At 39.9% G+C, this 16158-nt stretch overlaps 2 protein-coding genes across 4 annotated transcripts in view; one reads left to right on the top strand and one right to left on the bottom strand.

Moving 5' to 3' along the window:
• Window positions 1-187: 187 nt before the first annotated feature.
• On the bottom strand, window positions 188-11340 carry LOC113428286 (E3 ubiquitin-protein ligase NRDP1-like). The gene is made up of 6 exons (XM_026690849.2): window positions 11242-11340; window positions 5598-5822; window positions 4528-4667; window positions 3797-3959; window positions 3292-3412; window positions 188-2170 (listed from the first exon to the last, which is right to left on the bottom strand). The coding sequence occupies exons 2-6, from the start codon at window positions 5801-5803 to the stop codon at window positions 1937-1939; spliced, it is 864 nt and encodes a 287-aa protein (XP_026546634.1). The 5' UTR covers window positions 5804-5822; window positions 11242-11340; the 3' UTR covers window positions 188-1936.
• Window positions 11341-12192: 852 nt separating this feature from the next.
• Window positions 12193-16158, top strand: part of RAD54B (RAD54 homolog B) — a 45698-nt gene continuing 41732 nt past the window's right edge. Inside the window, exons 1-3 of one of the 3 annotated variants that reach the window (XM_026690832.2) lie at window positions 12193-12274; window positions 14282-14415; window positions 15542-15716. In XM_026690832.2, the coding sequence (XP_026546617.2) occupies window positions 14290-14415; window positions 15542-15716 (301 nt within the window). In that variant the 5' untranslated portion in view covers window positions 12193-12274; window positions 14282-14289. The remainder of the gene's footprint in view (window positions 12275-14281; window positions 14416-15541; window positions 15717-16158) is intronic. The other 2 variants (XM_087962008.1, XM_087962009.1) reach the window with 2 other exon arrangements.

Genomic DNA, 16158 nt, shown 5'->3' with positions numbered 1-16158 from the left:
ATGAATACAACAGTCAAATTTCTTTTTAGTCCAAGGGGGTGAAGGATCAGTGTAACAAAAAAGTTTTGTTTGGCTACTTCAACTAGCCCAGACACAATGAACTCCTCTTTATTTGTTGCAGCAAAATGGCAATAAAATTAACCCCAACAGCATTGCACTTTCAGAACAGGCACAGGGAATAAAAATATTAGATATGAAGTGTTTATTTCAAAGAAAGATACATATAGACACACATTTTAGCAGTCTACAATCAGACCTCTTCTACACTTTTTTCAACAAGCATTAACCACACTGCATAGATCGGGGGTCTCCCATCTTGGCAACTTGGAAGACATGTGGACTTCAACTCCCAGAAGCTTTGCTGCCTGGGGAATTCTGGGAACTGAAGTCCACAAGTGTTCAAGTTGCCACAGTTGGAGATCCCTGGGCATAGATGATCACATTTGTCTTCTTAATTTCTTTTTGTCCAGTCTCACTTTCCCAAAGAGTAAATTCCTTTATGAGTTTTTTTAACAGATTGACACTTTTATATTAAACAGTCCTTGATTCCAAAAATCCCATTTTGCATCATATGTGCAAAAATATTAGCTTTATTAGTTATTGGAAATACTTTTTCTAGTAGCTGAGTATTTGTAATATTGATTTTCTAGTTGCTGTGTATTTGTAATATTAGAAACGTTACAAATTTCTTGAACTATTTTAATACTGAAAAACGATAATCTAATGGCAGAAATGCTTGAAATGCTCATTAACATAAATAGGTTTGGTGTCAACTTATTTTTTGATTAGGGTGATATCTTACTTTTATTGTGGATCTCCAGTGAAGTATGTAGCATTTCCACTTTCAGTTTTATTCTTGAAGCCATCATATGAGGTAGGTTGGACTGTAAGATCAACTTACAAATCGTGTTAACTATATTGCATTTCTACAGTAGCATTCCATATCTAAGATAAGGGCCAGGGTTATAAAGGCACTGTAAAATCCTCTCTTTACATGTCAACTATAATTTTTTTAAGACTAAAACAAGCTTAATTTTGTTATTATTTTGTCTTCTACCTATAGGATGGTAAGTAAGACTACTTTGGAGATTTACAAATTACCTGAAAAACACTGAGGTAAAGTAGAAATCAGGATCAGGATCCAATCATTTATCTTGCATAGTTTAGAATATCAACTACTGAAGAAAGGATGTGGTTTTTTTTGCTAAAATCTTTATTCCTATAATTTTCACATTAAAACTAAGGTCCTGTGGCTCTTAATCTTCATGTGTAAGTTTTTTTTTTTAAATACCCTGTTCTGAATAGCAGAAAGAAGTTACTCATTTGAGGAAAAAAATATAATGGAACACGTAAAAAAAGGTTTTTAAATCATTCCTAGCTTTTTAAATTCCTAAGATTGACTACTGAAATGGTTAACACTTGAAGATGATCTCTTTTAAACATGATTCTTCCCAAACTCAATGAGATTTGAAAAGATCTCAAGGAAAATAAGGCCTATAAGTGAGTAGAACATATATATATATTTGGAATAAGGTAACTTAATAATTTTGCCCTCTGAAATGACCATATTTTTCGCTCCATAAGACCCATTGGAGCATAAGACGCACCTAGGTTTCAAGGAGGAAACGAAGGAAAAAAATATGAATCTGGAGTGCCCTCTCACTGTGCCTATGGAGCACTGGATATGGAGCAGCAGTGTGGTGGGGGCAGGAGGCAGATAGGTGTCCTCTCATGTGCCAGCTCTGCCTATTGACTCCTGCACTCCGGCGGGGTTCACTGTAAAAGGATCCCGCTGCCGTGGCGCAGCTGTGATATTTGCTACATAAGATGCACAGACATTTCCACCCACTTTTAGGGAGGAAAAAAAAAAGTGTGTCTTATGGAGTGAAAAATATGGTAGTTCAAAGTTCAGCAAACCTGGTTTTAACTTTTAGTTTTATATGGCTGTTGCCTCCCATGTCTTTAGTTTCATACTATCCTGTCGTGATAGAGGCGGGGAATGTATTGCTTTCTTGCTTTTATTTCTTGGAGGGAGGCTGTCTTTTGGGAAGTTCTTTATTAATTCCAGCAATTCATGTTTTTCACGTTGTGCCTGCTCCAACTCTTGGTGGTGCTGTCTTTCTACTGCCATCAGAGCCTGCATGTTAGTCATCATCCTGGACATTTGACTCTAAAAAGCATTGAAAGAGTTAATGGCAAATGTTGCATTTTCTTTCACACAGGCATCATCTTCCCTGTCCAGTAAATACAGCAATGTGACGTTCTTAAGAACTGTTTCCACAATTTTATCCAGGCATCAAATACGAAAGAGTAGTAAAGATGAATGGTAGTAGCCAAGTTATTTTATTCTCTTCATTAATTATCTGAACTGTCTTACCTGATGAAGCTCAGCAGAGGCTAGGTTTTCTTTGCAGGCAGTCCTTGGGTTATGATGGTAATTGGGACAATGATTGCCATTGCTAAGTGATATGATTGTAAAGAGCAATATCAACTGACTGCATCACTTAGCGCACTGGCTGTCACTGTAACTGCAGGACACACAAGTTGCTTATACCAGAAGAGATGGGAGTGCAAGGGAATGTGGGGGTGCTGCTGGAGACGATAGTACTGCAGGGGGGTGCCGTGGGCAGATGCTGGGGATTGTGGGTTAGTCCACAGAGTGCAGGCGGATGCTGTGGAATACAAAATCTCTGTGGCCTCCTAAGGAGAAGCAGCAACAGGGGCAAGCTGTGATCTTTCCTGTTGGTTTCCCTATTGACTTTGTCTTTTGCAACATCATAATCATGTGCCAGACATCTAAGTGCCTGGATTCTGATCATGTGACTCTGGGGGTACTGCAATGGGCAGAACTTTGAGGACTGTTGCCTACAGCCTGCAGAGTAGCAATGTCATTTGGGCATAGCGGGCTGCACCTCTAACTACCTGTGCCACTGCATTCTGGACCAGCTGAAGCTTCCAGATGGTCTTGGAAGCCATGGCAGCTAGCATAACAAATAACTAAAAATTAATAAAAATAACGAGCATGCCATACTACATAATGAACATTGCTCTCGTCAGATCAATGAGCCATGGCAAGGTGACTTTTACAGCAATTTGGAGACAGCTTGATATTTCTTTTTTGGGGGTGGGTGGGTGGGTAGGCTTCAATAAGTATTTTCCAAGTTTCCTTTGGAGAGAATTCATAAATCCAAAGAGTTATTTCATGGTTGGATCTCAGCATAGAGTAAAGCAATAAGCACCAATTCACTAAAAACAGTTTATGTTACTAGCGGCAAAAGACAATGCAGTTACCTTAAGTTCCTCAATGTCTTTTTGCAAAAGACTCTCTCTTTTCACCATGTGTCTCCTTTGAGAATCTAAACGAGACTGCATCTCCTGTTTTCCATCTTCCATTTGGCAGATCATGTCAGATCTTTAAAAAAGGAAGCGTATTCTCTTTTAATAAGACTGATAACTTTACCTCAGTTTGAAATAACCTCTTAGCTAATTTTGACAGTACTTCAAATGTGAAAAAACAAGAACAAACCATTAGACAGTTTTATCAGCCTGTCAAATTTCTTCATGCTATGTACAACTTTAAGTAACTGTCTAATTCCCCCTTGATAAGTGAAATTGTTTCCAGGATTAGCAGAGATGATAGATGCTAAACAAAACATTACAGATTTTCTAGAACCAGTATTTTTTTTTAATCTTTGGCAATAAGTTAATGACTATTACTGTGATACTAATATAATGATTAAATTAGAAACTAGAGCTTGTTACAGCTGACTCTCAAGCAAGAGGGTACAAACTTTACCTGAGTAGCTCTAGTTCAGTTCTCAGTTCTGCCACACAGTTATGCTGGGCATCTTCAGGACCGAGAATGACATATCCACAGCCATTGGGGCATTCACGAGTCCGAAATTCACACACTACCACATGATTATATAAATTACGACGTTCAACATGGACTGGACAAGCTGAGTGAAAAACAGAAGGTGGGTATAAACAGAAGAAGCCATTTTATCTCCAATACTGTATTGTTAATAAGAGAAATTATTTCTTTACCAAGGTGTTCTCACCCAGAGAAAATTTTGAGTGATAGTGAAAAAGGTGTTCCGTTTTCCTGTTCTTCAGCATATCTTAGCACATTTAGGAAACTTACAGCTTCTAGAAGTAGTTGGGACTTTTAAGAGTCCCACCCAATATGGCCAATATTCAAGAATGAGAGCTTCTGTGATCCCATAATGTGAGGAAAGGTCCTCGTTAGTCATTTCTAATCTAACACATGGAGAAGCAGTTTGTCTCCCAAACAATAACAAATGGGAAGAAACATCAGTTGCTTTCTAGTTTCATGAAAGCCGATGTCAGCTCTTCATGGATTCTATGAATCCGTGAGTTCTTCAGCAAGGTGGAAACAAATTAAATTGCACAGAAAAGAGAAAAACTAGAACTCAAGAAAGGTCACTCAAGGCCCACATTCTTCAATGTAGGTATTAAAAATGGGGTTTACCATCACTACATAAAACATCTCTGCCTTTTACCTACCATTATTTGGACAGGGTATTGGGGTGTATTCACAATCGCATTCATGACTGTCAATGGATTCTAGTGAGCACACTATTTCACAGCCACGTCCTCTGTTTGTGCAGTAAAGCTGAAGTCGATTAAGATCATTCCTCATGTACCTACATTAAGAAATTATCATTCTTGCAGTACCATTTAAAAAAAGTTTTCTATCAAATTTTTCTTTGAGAAACATGGAAAAATAATATTTTTTTAAAAGAAAGCACAACCTTTTTCTGGTTGAATAACCACTGACCAGGGAAAATAAACCAGGGGAAAAAATTGAAAAAGGATTATGCAATCTTTCCCAATACAGGTAACCCTCATTATCTATGTGTCCATTACATGCCATTTTGAATATTTGTTAACTATTAAAAAGAGGCCAAACTCATTATACACAATACAGATTTACACATCTCCCCTGCATTTATCTTGGTTGTTGATACTTTATACATTTGCTAAACAGAAGACATTTTTTTGCAGATATATTATAGATAGTCCACAACTTAAGGGCACAATTGAGCCTGGAATTTCACTTGTAAGTTTTTTGCAGTCATTAAACATTGAATCCAATATTAGGACCTTTTGGCAGTGGGTGTTAAGTGAATCCATTTTATCCAATGGGAGTTTTTTTGTCAGAATCCAGAAGTAAATGCTGAAAACTGGAAAAAGACTATAAAAATCGTGGTCATGTGACCATGGTAGACTGCAATTGGCTGCAAGTTGGTTGCCAAGGACCCAAATATGATCACGTGATAATGGTGTGCGTGTGTGTGTGTGTACACATTGCAACTTTGAAATTGAGTTGTAAGTACCTTGTTGGGGGAGGGGGGTGTCTGTCATAACTTCGAACCCTAGCTTACGAATGTCTGCCCCAAAATCTATTTCTCAAGTGAACTGACTCAGAAAGCCTTTTCAAGGATAGCTTTAAAATCACTTTCACAATCCCATTTTATGAGAAGTGGCTGCAAAAATGGCACAAACTGAATCCCTGCCCGATGTAGCGGCTAATGCCAGATCAGGACTAGGAGTTGTGGTGAGCGGCCCCATACCTGTAAAGCGGTCGAAGGACAGACAAATCAAGGAACTGGCGATCCTCTGGGCAACTGTTGTGATGAATGAGCCATCCATGGATGCAGGAAGTGCAGAAGGCATGTTCGCAAGGAGCTTGCAGAGGATCTTGGAGTACATCTCGGCAAATGCAACAGATCAGGCCTTCATTGACATAACCAACAAAGCGCTCCATGTCATAGCCCATTTTCTCAAACCCGGCTAACCTAATATGAGAATGAAATACAGCATGACCCTTGGGCAGAGGAGAGTAACTTCTTACACTGCTTTTGCAAATCAAGGCTTTCTCTTAGGGACATCAGCTTTGCACCTTTATAAAGCGACTGACCCAACTGGCAAGTTTTAAACAAGTCTCACATACCAAAAAGATGCCTAGTAGATTCAAAGGTAAAAGATACTTTTATCCTTCATATCTATCATATAGAACCTGCAAATCTCTTCAAGGCCTTGACTAAACTTCTCAAACATTGTGATATGTACTTAAGCAAACAGCATGGCTAAAAAATAGAATATGATAAAGTGAATTACATAAATAATTTGAAAAACACTGAAACGACATTGCTGGAAGGAGGGAACTGTCTCATCTTCCCACCTGTCTTAAAGCAAAAATATATATTATATATATGATCTAATGATCCAATCTCAATCAATGAGATGGGGAGCCATATGTCATTGACCCATGTGCCCACCTTTGGTCTAGGAAGAATAGAGGAGTAAGAGATACACAGTATGTATTTATTTACATTTCATGGCTGCCCACCTCTTCAATAACTCTGAGCTGCTTAGAAAGAAAGGAGACAATATATATAAAAAAGATGTTACAACTGACCAGAAGAACAAACACTGAAAGTAAACTAATTAGAAAGGGATACAAAACCCCCTAAGCCAAAGTCTGGGAGAACAAATGAGTTTTGAATAATTTATAGAATGTCAAAAGGGTGAGAGCTGCATAAATCTCTAGAGAGATATAGTTCCAGAGGGCAGGAACTACATTGTTTAATTAATAAACAGGATCTAGAGGACACCCATACTGATTAATTCTACAGGACGGGCAGAAATAAATGGAAACAAAACAGTCCATGAGATAACCAGGCCTCCTGCCATGAAGGGCTTTAAAGTTAATAACCAGCATTTGGAATTGCACTTGGAAGCTAACCAGCAATTGCACTTGGAGGCTCACAGAGTTTACATGAGCATAATGTACCACTCCTGTCTGTGCAGCTGCATTCAGGACCAGCTGTAGCTTCATCATTGCAGATGATCTCCAGGGTAATCTCATATAGAAGTAATTACAAGAATCCAATTGTGAAGTGATCAGGGCATGAGTGACTGACTATCTGAAGAGCCTTTCAGTCCAGGAAAGGACATACCTGGTGCACCAAATGTACCCTGCAAAGGCCTTCTTGGTCACAGCTAGCCCTTGCTCATTGAGTAGAAGCTGAGAGCCCAAGAGAACCCCATATTGTGCACAAGTCTCAAATGAGAAAGTGCCGCCCAACCGAGGGTTAATTGCTTTGTCAGGTATGAGCCTAAATTTGTTCCTCCCAATCCAGACACCTACACAGTCTTTAAGCCCTGGGCTAGGACTTTGGTGGCATTACTTGACTGGCATGGAGTCAAGATGTACCAATGGGTATAATCAGCTGATGCTCATACTGATACTTGATCCCAAACCAATGGATAATTTCACCCAGCAGTCCCATGTAGATATTAAACAGAAGGTAAGAAAGCGTAGAAACCTGTAGCATCTCACAAGAGAAAGACCATTCACATTCATCAACTCCAACTGTAACCAATGACAAAGAAACAAACCCATCATTACAGAGCCACCCACCCCTAATGTTTGCTGCTGACCAAAGGACACCATAGTGGATATTAATGAAAGACACTGAAAGATCAAGGAACACAAGCATGGCCATAACCTATTCTGGCTCTGCCACAGAGGAGATAGGAGTAACTAATGTAGTCTCCATACTATTCCTACTGGAATGGATTCAGAGAATCCACTTCCTCTAGGGGTGTTTGACCTGAGGCCTCACTACCTTCTCCACCATCTTCTCTAAAGAGGGAAGGTTGGAGGATGGGCAATAATTGTCTATGACTATTGGATTTAATGATGATCTCTTCAGGAAAGGGCACATCACTGCCTCCTTCAAGACCAAGAAAACCACATCCAAGAGGCTGGCACTGCAGCGTAGACATTAGTACAATGACATAGACATCTATACTATGTTCTAATGTCTAAGATATGTTTGCTCACTGAAAATAATATGTGGAGCTTAAAACTGTTTGCCTCTCCTTCCATCATCAGGGTAATTCTCTAAAAACTGGTGGGGGGAACCGGATTGTTGAGGTAATTCCCCGTTAGGAGAATCAGAGCATACAGGGAGACATATCTGAGAGTAGTGTTTGAATAATACACATACAGCACACAGATATACTGTACAGTAAATGTAGGTTTTTACTTCCAGAAAGGTTTAAGCAAAGTCCAAAATAAGCAGTCCAAAGTCATTCACAGGTAAAATCAGTCAGTTTTTCAATCCAGGGATAATCCAAATATCAAATTCCAGTGTCAAAAACAGTTCAGTATCAGACTTACATTAAATCCAGTAATATCAGTCAATTAGAAGAAATGGAGCAACAGCAATACTTTCCAACAGAAGGAAACAGAGATACACACTCAGACACACTCTCTTCTGAGACTCAGACTAAACAACCCAGGTTTCTGGCTCCATCTTATGGCTGTTTGAGAAACCACACCCAATTGCATGCTCTTGCATTCCCTTAAAGATATAGTACTAAAATGTTTATCCTGGTTTATATATTTCTAACCCAAATACCTGTTAGGTGATTTATATTCCTAACACGGATTATACAGTATTTTGTTGTGGTGGGCAGCTGTAAAAGACAATCTGGAATGTAAAATGGGTTTTGGGTTGCAAAGATTAAGATTACAGGGAAAATATCTCTCAATGAAACCCTATAATAGGCAATGTTTCGGAATGTTTCTAATTTGGTTTATCCTAAACAAATATAAAAGTTGGAGATTTCAGCAGCTGCTTCATCATATCTTGGTCCCCCCCCATTTTCTATTTACTGCCGACAAAGATATTGACATAAAAGCACAGTTGAGGCCATGCAGAAGATTTATTAATAGCATCTTTGTTAATGGCACATTTGGGGGCAGCTGGGACATAGCAACTGTCATGGCCCCTTCGGAGCCTGGTTAGGAGGAGGAGGAACTGAGACCATCCAACAGGGATGGCACATCTCCTGTGGCATGTTTGGAGAGGCAGGGGCTGAGGATGCTGTCCCAGCCCCTCAGGTCAACCAGACAGAGAGCTGCCTGCCTGCACAAACACAGGGGAGGACCAGCTGCTGACAGTCCTTGGTGATGACAGGCAGCAGATTTCCTCTGATGAGGAACAGCTGCCTCATCTACTGATCCAAGGGCAAGGAGAGTGGAAGTAGGCAAGCCCAGAGAAGGGCTGCAAGGCTACTCGGGAGGAGGTTGCCCCACTCCTCACAAGGAACACCTGGGACAGAGTAACTTAAGCCATGGGGGGTTATTCTTTGCCAGGAACAAATGTTTGTTTTGGGTTACACTTCCCTGGCTTTGACTCCTACCTTTCTGCCTTGCTTTGAGGACTGCCTTTTGGTTCAGTACCCTAGTCCTGTGGACTTTACCTTCAGAACTGCCTTTGCTTTGTACCTTGCCATTGTCCTGAGGACTGACATTTGTCTTATGTCTAGACTTTGCCTTGTGAACTTTCCTGGCAATATATGGATTGTTTGGAGGACCTAGGATGGCCACCCCCTCCAATGTGGGGTGGAGTCTTACAAAAGGTCATTGCAGGACCTTTTGTTGAACACTTCTTGAGGACAATAAAGGACTCTCTACAGGCCTGCCTTGCCTTGACCATGAAATGTCATAACAGCCACAAGCTAGAAAGGTTAGAGTGGCATATACCATGGGCTGCAATCTTCTTTTTCAGGTGGTATCTTATTTCCGTTAGCAAACACAAGCTCTATACCAGGGCTATCAAACTCATGGCCCATGGTCCAGATACGTCACATGCTGGCCACACCCATGCCCGGGTTTAGCGAAGGGGAAAAAAGTTGTGGTATGTCATGTGACGCCACCATGGAAAAATGAGTTTGACACCCCTGCTCTATACAAACCGCACCACAGAAAATAATGCAGCTTATCTGAATCTTATAACCTCCAGCTGTTTGGTGGCTACAATTTCAGTTCAGACAGAAACACTGGCTGGAATATTGGGAGTTCTTAACACAATTGTAAGGCTTTGGGAATAGGAAAAATGAAGTGAAAAATGGAACCAAAAGCAAAGGAACTGCTGGAGTTAGTCTGTCTCTGAAAAGTTCAGTATTTATAGTTACAGAAAATATCTAAAATCCGTGTCATTAAAAATGAAACATTGGTGCATGTTACATGCTTTTATGGATTAGGTGCCACTGAACTAAATGCAGAAATATAACCCTCAGCTAACCATTTTGTATTCATTGATGAAAAAGAAAAACATACCAAAAGAAATTTTCAAGAACATAGCCATGAAAATGCAATCTGGCTTAAAATAATGTTTCATGATATTACTGATCTTAAAAGAGCAACACAGGCCTCTGATGCAGGGGTATCCAACCTTGGCCACTTTAAGCCTGGCAGACTTCAACTCCCAGAATTCCCCAACCAGCTAGGGAATTCTGGCATATGTTGGCTGGGGAATTCTGGGAGTTGAAGTCCACCCGGCTTAAAGTGGCCAAGGTTGGAGACCCCTGCTCTGATGGATTTGGCTGCAATAGAGCCCCACACACACCACTGCATGGGGCTATCTGGGGCAATTTATTTAATTTTGTGCTCACCCCAGAAGGAAATTTGAACTCCACCCATCTTAAAGTGACCAAATTTGAAAAACACTAATTTAAGGCATGAAAGCTTAATACAGTTGGTCAACTTATGAACACAACTGAGCCCAACACCTCTGTTGCTAAGTGAGACAGTGAATTTTGCACCATTTTAGGACCTTTCCTGCCACAATTAAGTGAATCACCATAGTTGTTAAATTAGTAACAGGATGGTTAAGTAAATCTGGCTAGCCAGTTGCCCAGCATCCAAATTTTGATCACATTGACCATGGTCATTAAGTGTGAACATCTGTCATAAGTCACTTTTTCTTTCAATGAAGTTGTAACTTTGAACCATCACTAAGTGAACTGTTGTAAGCAGGCCTGTGCCTGTTCAATGGTAAAACTCATTTATATTTGCCACCCACCAAGATGTCCACTCAACTTTTGCAAATTTGCTTTTTCCTTTTACTATATATACCAGAGGCCTCCAAACTTGGCAACTTTAAGACTTGTGGACTTTAACTCCCAGAATTCCTCAGCCAGCTATGCTATGCTGAGGAATTCTGGGAGTTAAAGTCCACAAGTCTTAAAGTTGCCAAGTTTGAGGACTCCTGATACATACTGTATATTGGGTTTTTTTAAAGCCATATTTTCCAGGAATTCCCCTATGCATAAAGTCAACCTCCCTGGGCAAGGCTGCTTCCCTGGGCAAGGCTGCTTCCCCCCACCCCGGTCCGCCCCATCTGTTCCGCGTCTCACCCCTTCAAGCCTGGTCCAACTCCTGAGTCTACAACGTCTATATCACTTGCTCCGCAGCCAGCAAGAAAACCGCCGACCAAGATTCTACCGGCCTCTATATATGCCGCATCTAATTGGTCCAGATACACCAGAACATAGAGTGCCAAGATTAGAGTCGCGCAGACAGTTGATTTCCGAGTTTCTCTTCGCAAAAATAGCAGGCTAACTTTGAATCAGATTTTTGAGAGCCCCGCGCGGCACTACAGCATTCTAGGTCGTTTTCTTTAATTCTCCATTTATTTTCCAGAAGGGCGTAGATGGTGGCGGGGTGGGGGGTTGGGTGAGGGGTGGAAGTGTGTCCCTCTTCATTTTGTTCTTATAGCAACCAGCCTGTGAGGTAAGCTAGGTTATGAGTCGATGAACAGCCTAAATCCATTCACTTTTAAGCTTTATGAACGTGGATACCCGAACGCGGGTCTCAAAACAGACATCCACACGGGGGTGGGAGTGGGAAGTGGAAAAGACATGAAATTAAAATTTAATTCTAAAAAGACTTGCTGAAGCCTGATGATAGACATGCCTTGAAATCCGTTCAAGAGAATGAATAATGAAAAGATACCAAGAAGTTTCCCCTCTTAATGCTCTCTTCAAATGCATAGCTCTATATTTTTATGTAAATGAAAACGTTTATTCTCTCTCTCTCTCTCTCTCTCTCTCTCTCTCTCTCCATAGCTGCAGCAATTTCTATGAAAGTAAATAAGGACATTATAAATAAGTGACATTATTATGACAGTGTGCTCAATGATTGACAGAAAAAGTATGGGCGATAACAGAGCATGCGCAATACAGATTCCGTTGCCCTAGTGGCGGAATCATGCTAGGCCGGCAAATAACAAGCCGAGATTGTGCGCATGCGTAATAGGCCGAGAAAGAGCGGGGAGAAATACAGAACGGAGACTGTACACGCTGTATACGCATGCGCTGTTGAACAAGTGACTACGTAGTTGTGGAAAGGAAAAGCGTAAGTCGTATGGCGGGGCGATTAAACTGCTATGTAAGTCTGGCTTTGCTTTGTGGGTGATAGGAAGCGGGCATCGTTAGGGATAAAGGAGCTACTGTAGGTCTTTCGTCCTCGGTGATTTGGTGATTTTGGATATTCTGTGCGTTAGTATCAGTTTGGATTCCTTTTTCCTATTTGTATTTCTGAAAAGCAACCTGCATGTTCTCAGAAGCCTTTGGTTCTTTGATCTATCTTATTGAGGCAGTTTCATATTTCATAACATTAAAATAATGAATGAGGACATCAACTTTTTTTTTTTTATTGAACAGAGTCTTACAAAAAGCAGGTAGTGGGCATTGGAAAATGTTGCTCTGGTGGCATAATCATGATTGCTCGTACCCAGAGGCGTATTATTGTTAAAAAACAGCATTGTTAAGAAAGCATATTGGACCGAGCTTTTTTCAAATAAATGCCAGGTTAATGGTGCCGCTATAAGACATTTTGTTTATTTGTTTGTTTGCTTGTTTGTCAAACATGTACAAGATAACAAGTATAGATATGAACATAAACATGAACAAAGGAAGTAAATACAGATAAATGGGGACAGTAAGATGGGGACAGTAGGCACACTGGTGCGCTTATGCATGCCCCCTTCAAGGATCTCTTAGGAATGGGGTGAGATCCATGGTAGATAGTTTGAGGTTGAAGCTGTGAGGGGTTGAAACTGTAACAACGGAGTTGGGTAGGGCAGGTAAGCGTTCCAGGTGTTGCTGAAGTCGTATTTTCTGCAATCGAGTTTTATTGTAATGCACATTTTATTGCAGCATTTTCACCTCAATCTTGCAGGATGCACATGTCAAGAGTGGTTAACAGTGATGACTGTAATGAAATTGGCAATAAGCATATTGAATGCAGAAATCAAACCATACGATGAAAAAAATAACCCACATCAACCTAGCTCTTGACATTATTTCCTTGGAATAATTCCTATAGCATCTGAGAAAAAGTCCTTTCTTCCTCAACACTTACCTCAGAAAATATAACCTAGTCACTAGAGGAGGAGTAAGGGGAGTGATATTTTGTAATTCCTCAGCTTTTTACTTTAATGTCTAGATGTAATATAGCTAGATGACTATATCAAATTCCTGGGAGTCTACCTCAGCGAAGATCTTACCTGGAACATCAACACAACCCAGGTGGCCAGAAAGGCCCAACAGAGACTCCATTTCCTTAGGGTCTTGCGAAAGAATAAAGTGGAACAACGACTGATGACCTCCTTTTACCGGTCCACAATAGAAAGCGTCCTCTCATATTGCATTACAGTGTGATATGCTGGCTTGACAAGTGCGGATAGAAAGACATTACAGAGAATGGTGAGCACAGCACAAAACATCGTGAGCTGTTCCCTGATACCACTATATGACCTCGCTAGGGCTCGCTGCCTTAGAAGAGTGAGGAAAATTCTCAGGGACGACTCACACCCCGGTCAGCACTTCTTCACTCTCCTATCATCGATAGAAACATAGCCAGCTGCACCAACAGGCTGAAGAGCATAACTTCTACCCGTGGGCTGTCAGACTTCTGAACAGAAAATAACTTCATGTCAACATAGTATGATAGACTTGTGGGGCCGGTGCGTTGTGCAACAAGGTCACATGGTGCAATAAGATTGGGACTGGGTTCGGGACTTCTGTCCTCACTGTGAGTTGAGTTGGGGGTGGGGCACGAAGGGAGGCTCAGCCAATCTCATTGTACACTTCTTGTACTCTGACAATAAAGGTAATAATAATAATGATTATATAAAGAGATTTGTCTACACTTGGTTACTCTTAGAATCAGCTTAATGAGGTGTATTTGGGTAAGAATCTGTTTCAGGAAGTGGTGAACTTTCTTCTTTTAGAGACATAGGTAGAACCTGAATGGTGCTGTGTCAGGAATGCTGCCATTCTGATTTCTGAATTAGGTTCCTGGATTGTAAGTGGTAGTTGGGTTCTTAGAGTAGCCTTCAAAGACTGAATTTGCTCCACACTACCTGATTGCTATTTTTTTTCAAATCAACAGAGCCAAAAATGAGACGATCAGCAGCTCCAAGTCAATTGTTGGGTCATTCAGCCAAAAAGCCAAGATTTATACCTCCAGGAAAAATCCTGCAGAAAACATCTGAATATGTAGATCCAGAAATTAAAACAGATGAGGTAATATTAAAAGAGAAGACCACAAAGACATTAACATTACTTATATGAACAACTAATTGAAACTTAAATTCTCCTTCATACAAAAAATGTTCATCCACACTGAACATTAGATATCAGGAGCATGCGTATCTTTTTATTATATAGTTTGTTTGGTGTGGAGGTTGTGTAAATCATCATACAGCTTACATATATTGCCTAGTCACCACAGTTAGCCATCTCTGAAATATCCCTGACCTGTCAGAAATTTGCCCTTGTATTTGGAGTTTAGGCAACAAAACTCCAATACGGTATTCAGCAAAAAAGAATTAGCTAATTACTTAGCAAAAACCAATTCAGTTCATATACTCTTTCAAAGGGCAGATGTACAAATTACCCAATCCTATGGTACTTCCTCAATCATGAATTCATTTGCATTCTTACCCATTCCTCAGACATTCTGTTTCTCTATTTAACCAGGATGCATTGTGGAAGAGTATAAAAATGGGTCCTAGCTTCATCCCCTTCGATATGACTTGCTGTCCAGAATTTGGAGGCATAACTTCTATTTTTTTTTTTTTTTGCTGTGCAGACTTCTCACCTAATGATTCTTTTAGGGAGATAAATAAAATGGGAAATGTACAAAAAAGAGAAGTACTTAGGAAGTAATAAATCATAAACTAATGATTTTGTCCAGATTTCCCAGATATAAATTGATCAGCCATTGAAATTAGACACCTGAATAGAACTCTAGATCTTGTTTCTTGTGTTGCACTCCATATTGCTGCCTAAAACTTGCATGTATTAGTTCATGTGTCACAGGGAACTGTCTTCAGCTCAAGAGAGTCTCTTCTTTTTTGTTTATTGAACTAATTCTTTATATCACAACTGAGCCATCTGAGGAACTGCAAATAAGATCTGTTAATTTGGATTTGCTGTTCATCTGATCAGTGTCAAGAACTGTTTCCAGAGATCTTCCTATATTTATATTTATTTAGATTGGTGTATCTTCATATGGCGTTCTCTTCCCTTTGAGGATGTACTCTTAAAGGACATGGCTTTGATATTTCAGTCTTCAGGCAGGAAAGAGACATTTATTTTAAAGTTGTTGCATGAATATTCCATAATAGATATATATTCTGTCTTGTAGGTGTGCGAGAGACAGTTATGTAGCTCAACTTCTGTAAACATTTGTTCTACAACTTCTGGCTTTCATTCTTCTGTAACTGTAAAATCTAAGGAAGAAGAATTGCCCTGTGAAAACAAGAATATGGTGATTGGGCATTTGAAAACTGGAAGGAAATCACTGTGCAAAACAACAGTAGGTAGGAATATGCATGCTTTAATGTAAAGCAGAATAGTTTTTGAAATATTTTCTGAAGGAAAGCTGTAGAAACTGAGTAACTTTGGCTTCAGGACAGCTCTTCAGGATAAGGTAAGTTTACTTGTGTTATACTTATATACAAACAAATAGTTGCTGTCTCTAAAATATCAGCAGGACTGAGGGATAAAATTACATATGCAGTATATGGGGTTGTATATATCAATATTTTCTTACTGCAAGTACCAGATGCATCCAGATTTACTGAGGAAACAAGAATGGTTGCTACTGAAACAGAACATGGGTTACTAGAGATATCAGTAATTTGGGAGATGGTAAGAATTGTTAGAGTATTGTTATAGTGATAAATGCAATCTTTGTATTAAAAACATCAGCAAAATGTTCTGGCCTCAAGCGCCATTATGAGATGACCAGAATGCTTCTCC

The sequence above is a fragment of the Notechis scutatus genome, chromosome 3 (assembly GCF_049901735.1).
Source record: "Notechis scutatus isolate UNSWTSFEM ecotype Mainland chromosome 3, rNotScu1.2, whole genome shotgun sequence".
Taxonomy (NCBI): domain Eukaryota; kingdom Metazoa; phylum Chordata; class Lepidosauria; order Squamata; family Elapidae; genus Notechis; species Notechis scutatus.
This window is presented reverse-complemented; position numbering and strand designations above follow the sequence as displayed.

Excerpts from the sequence above, each read along its gene's own strand:
- LOC113428286 (XM_026690849.2), bottom strand. The coding sequence starts at position 5,803 with ATGGGCTATGACATGGAGCGCTTTGTTGGTTATGTCAATGAAGGCCTG. Across the intron at positions 3,960-4,527 it reads AATACCCTGTCCAAATAATG|CTTGTCCAGTCCATGTTGAA; the intron begins GTAGGTAAAAGG and ends TTTTTCACTCAG. Across the intron at positions 2,171-3,291 it reads AAGACATTGAGGAACTTAAG|AGTCAAATGTCCAGGATGAT; the intron begins GTAACTGCATTG and ends AATGCTTTTTAG.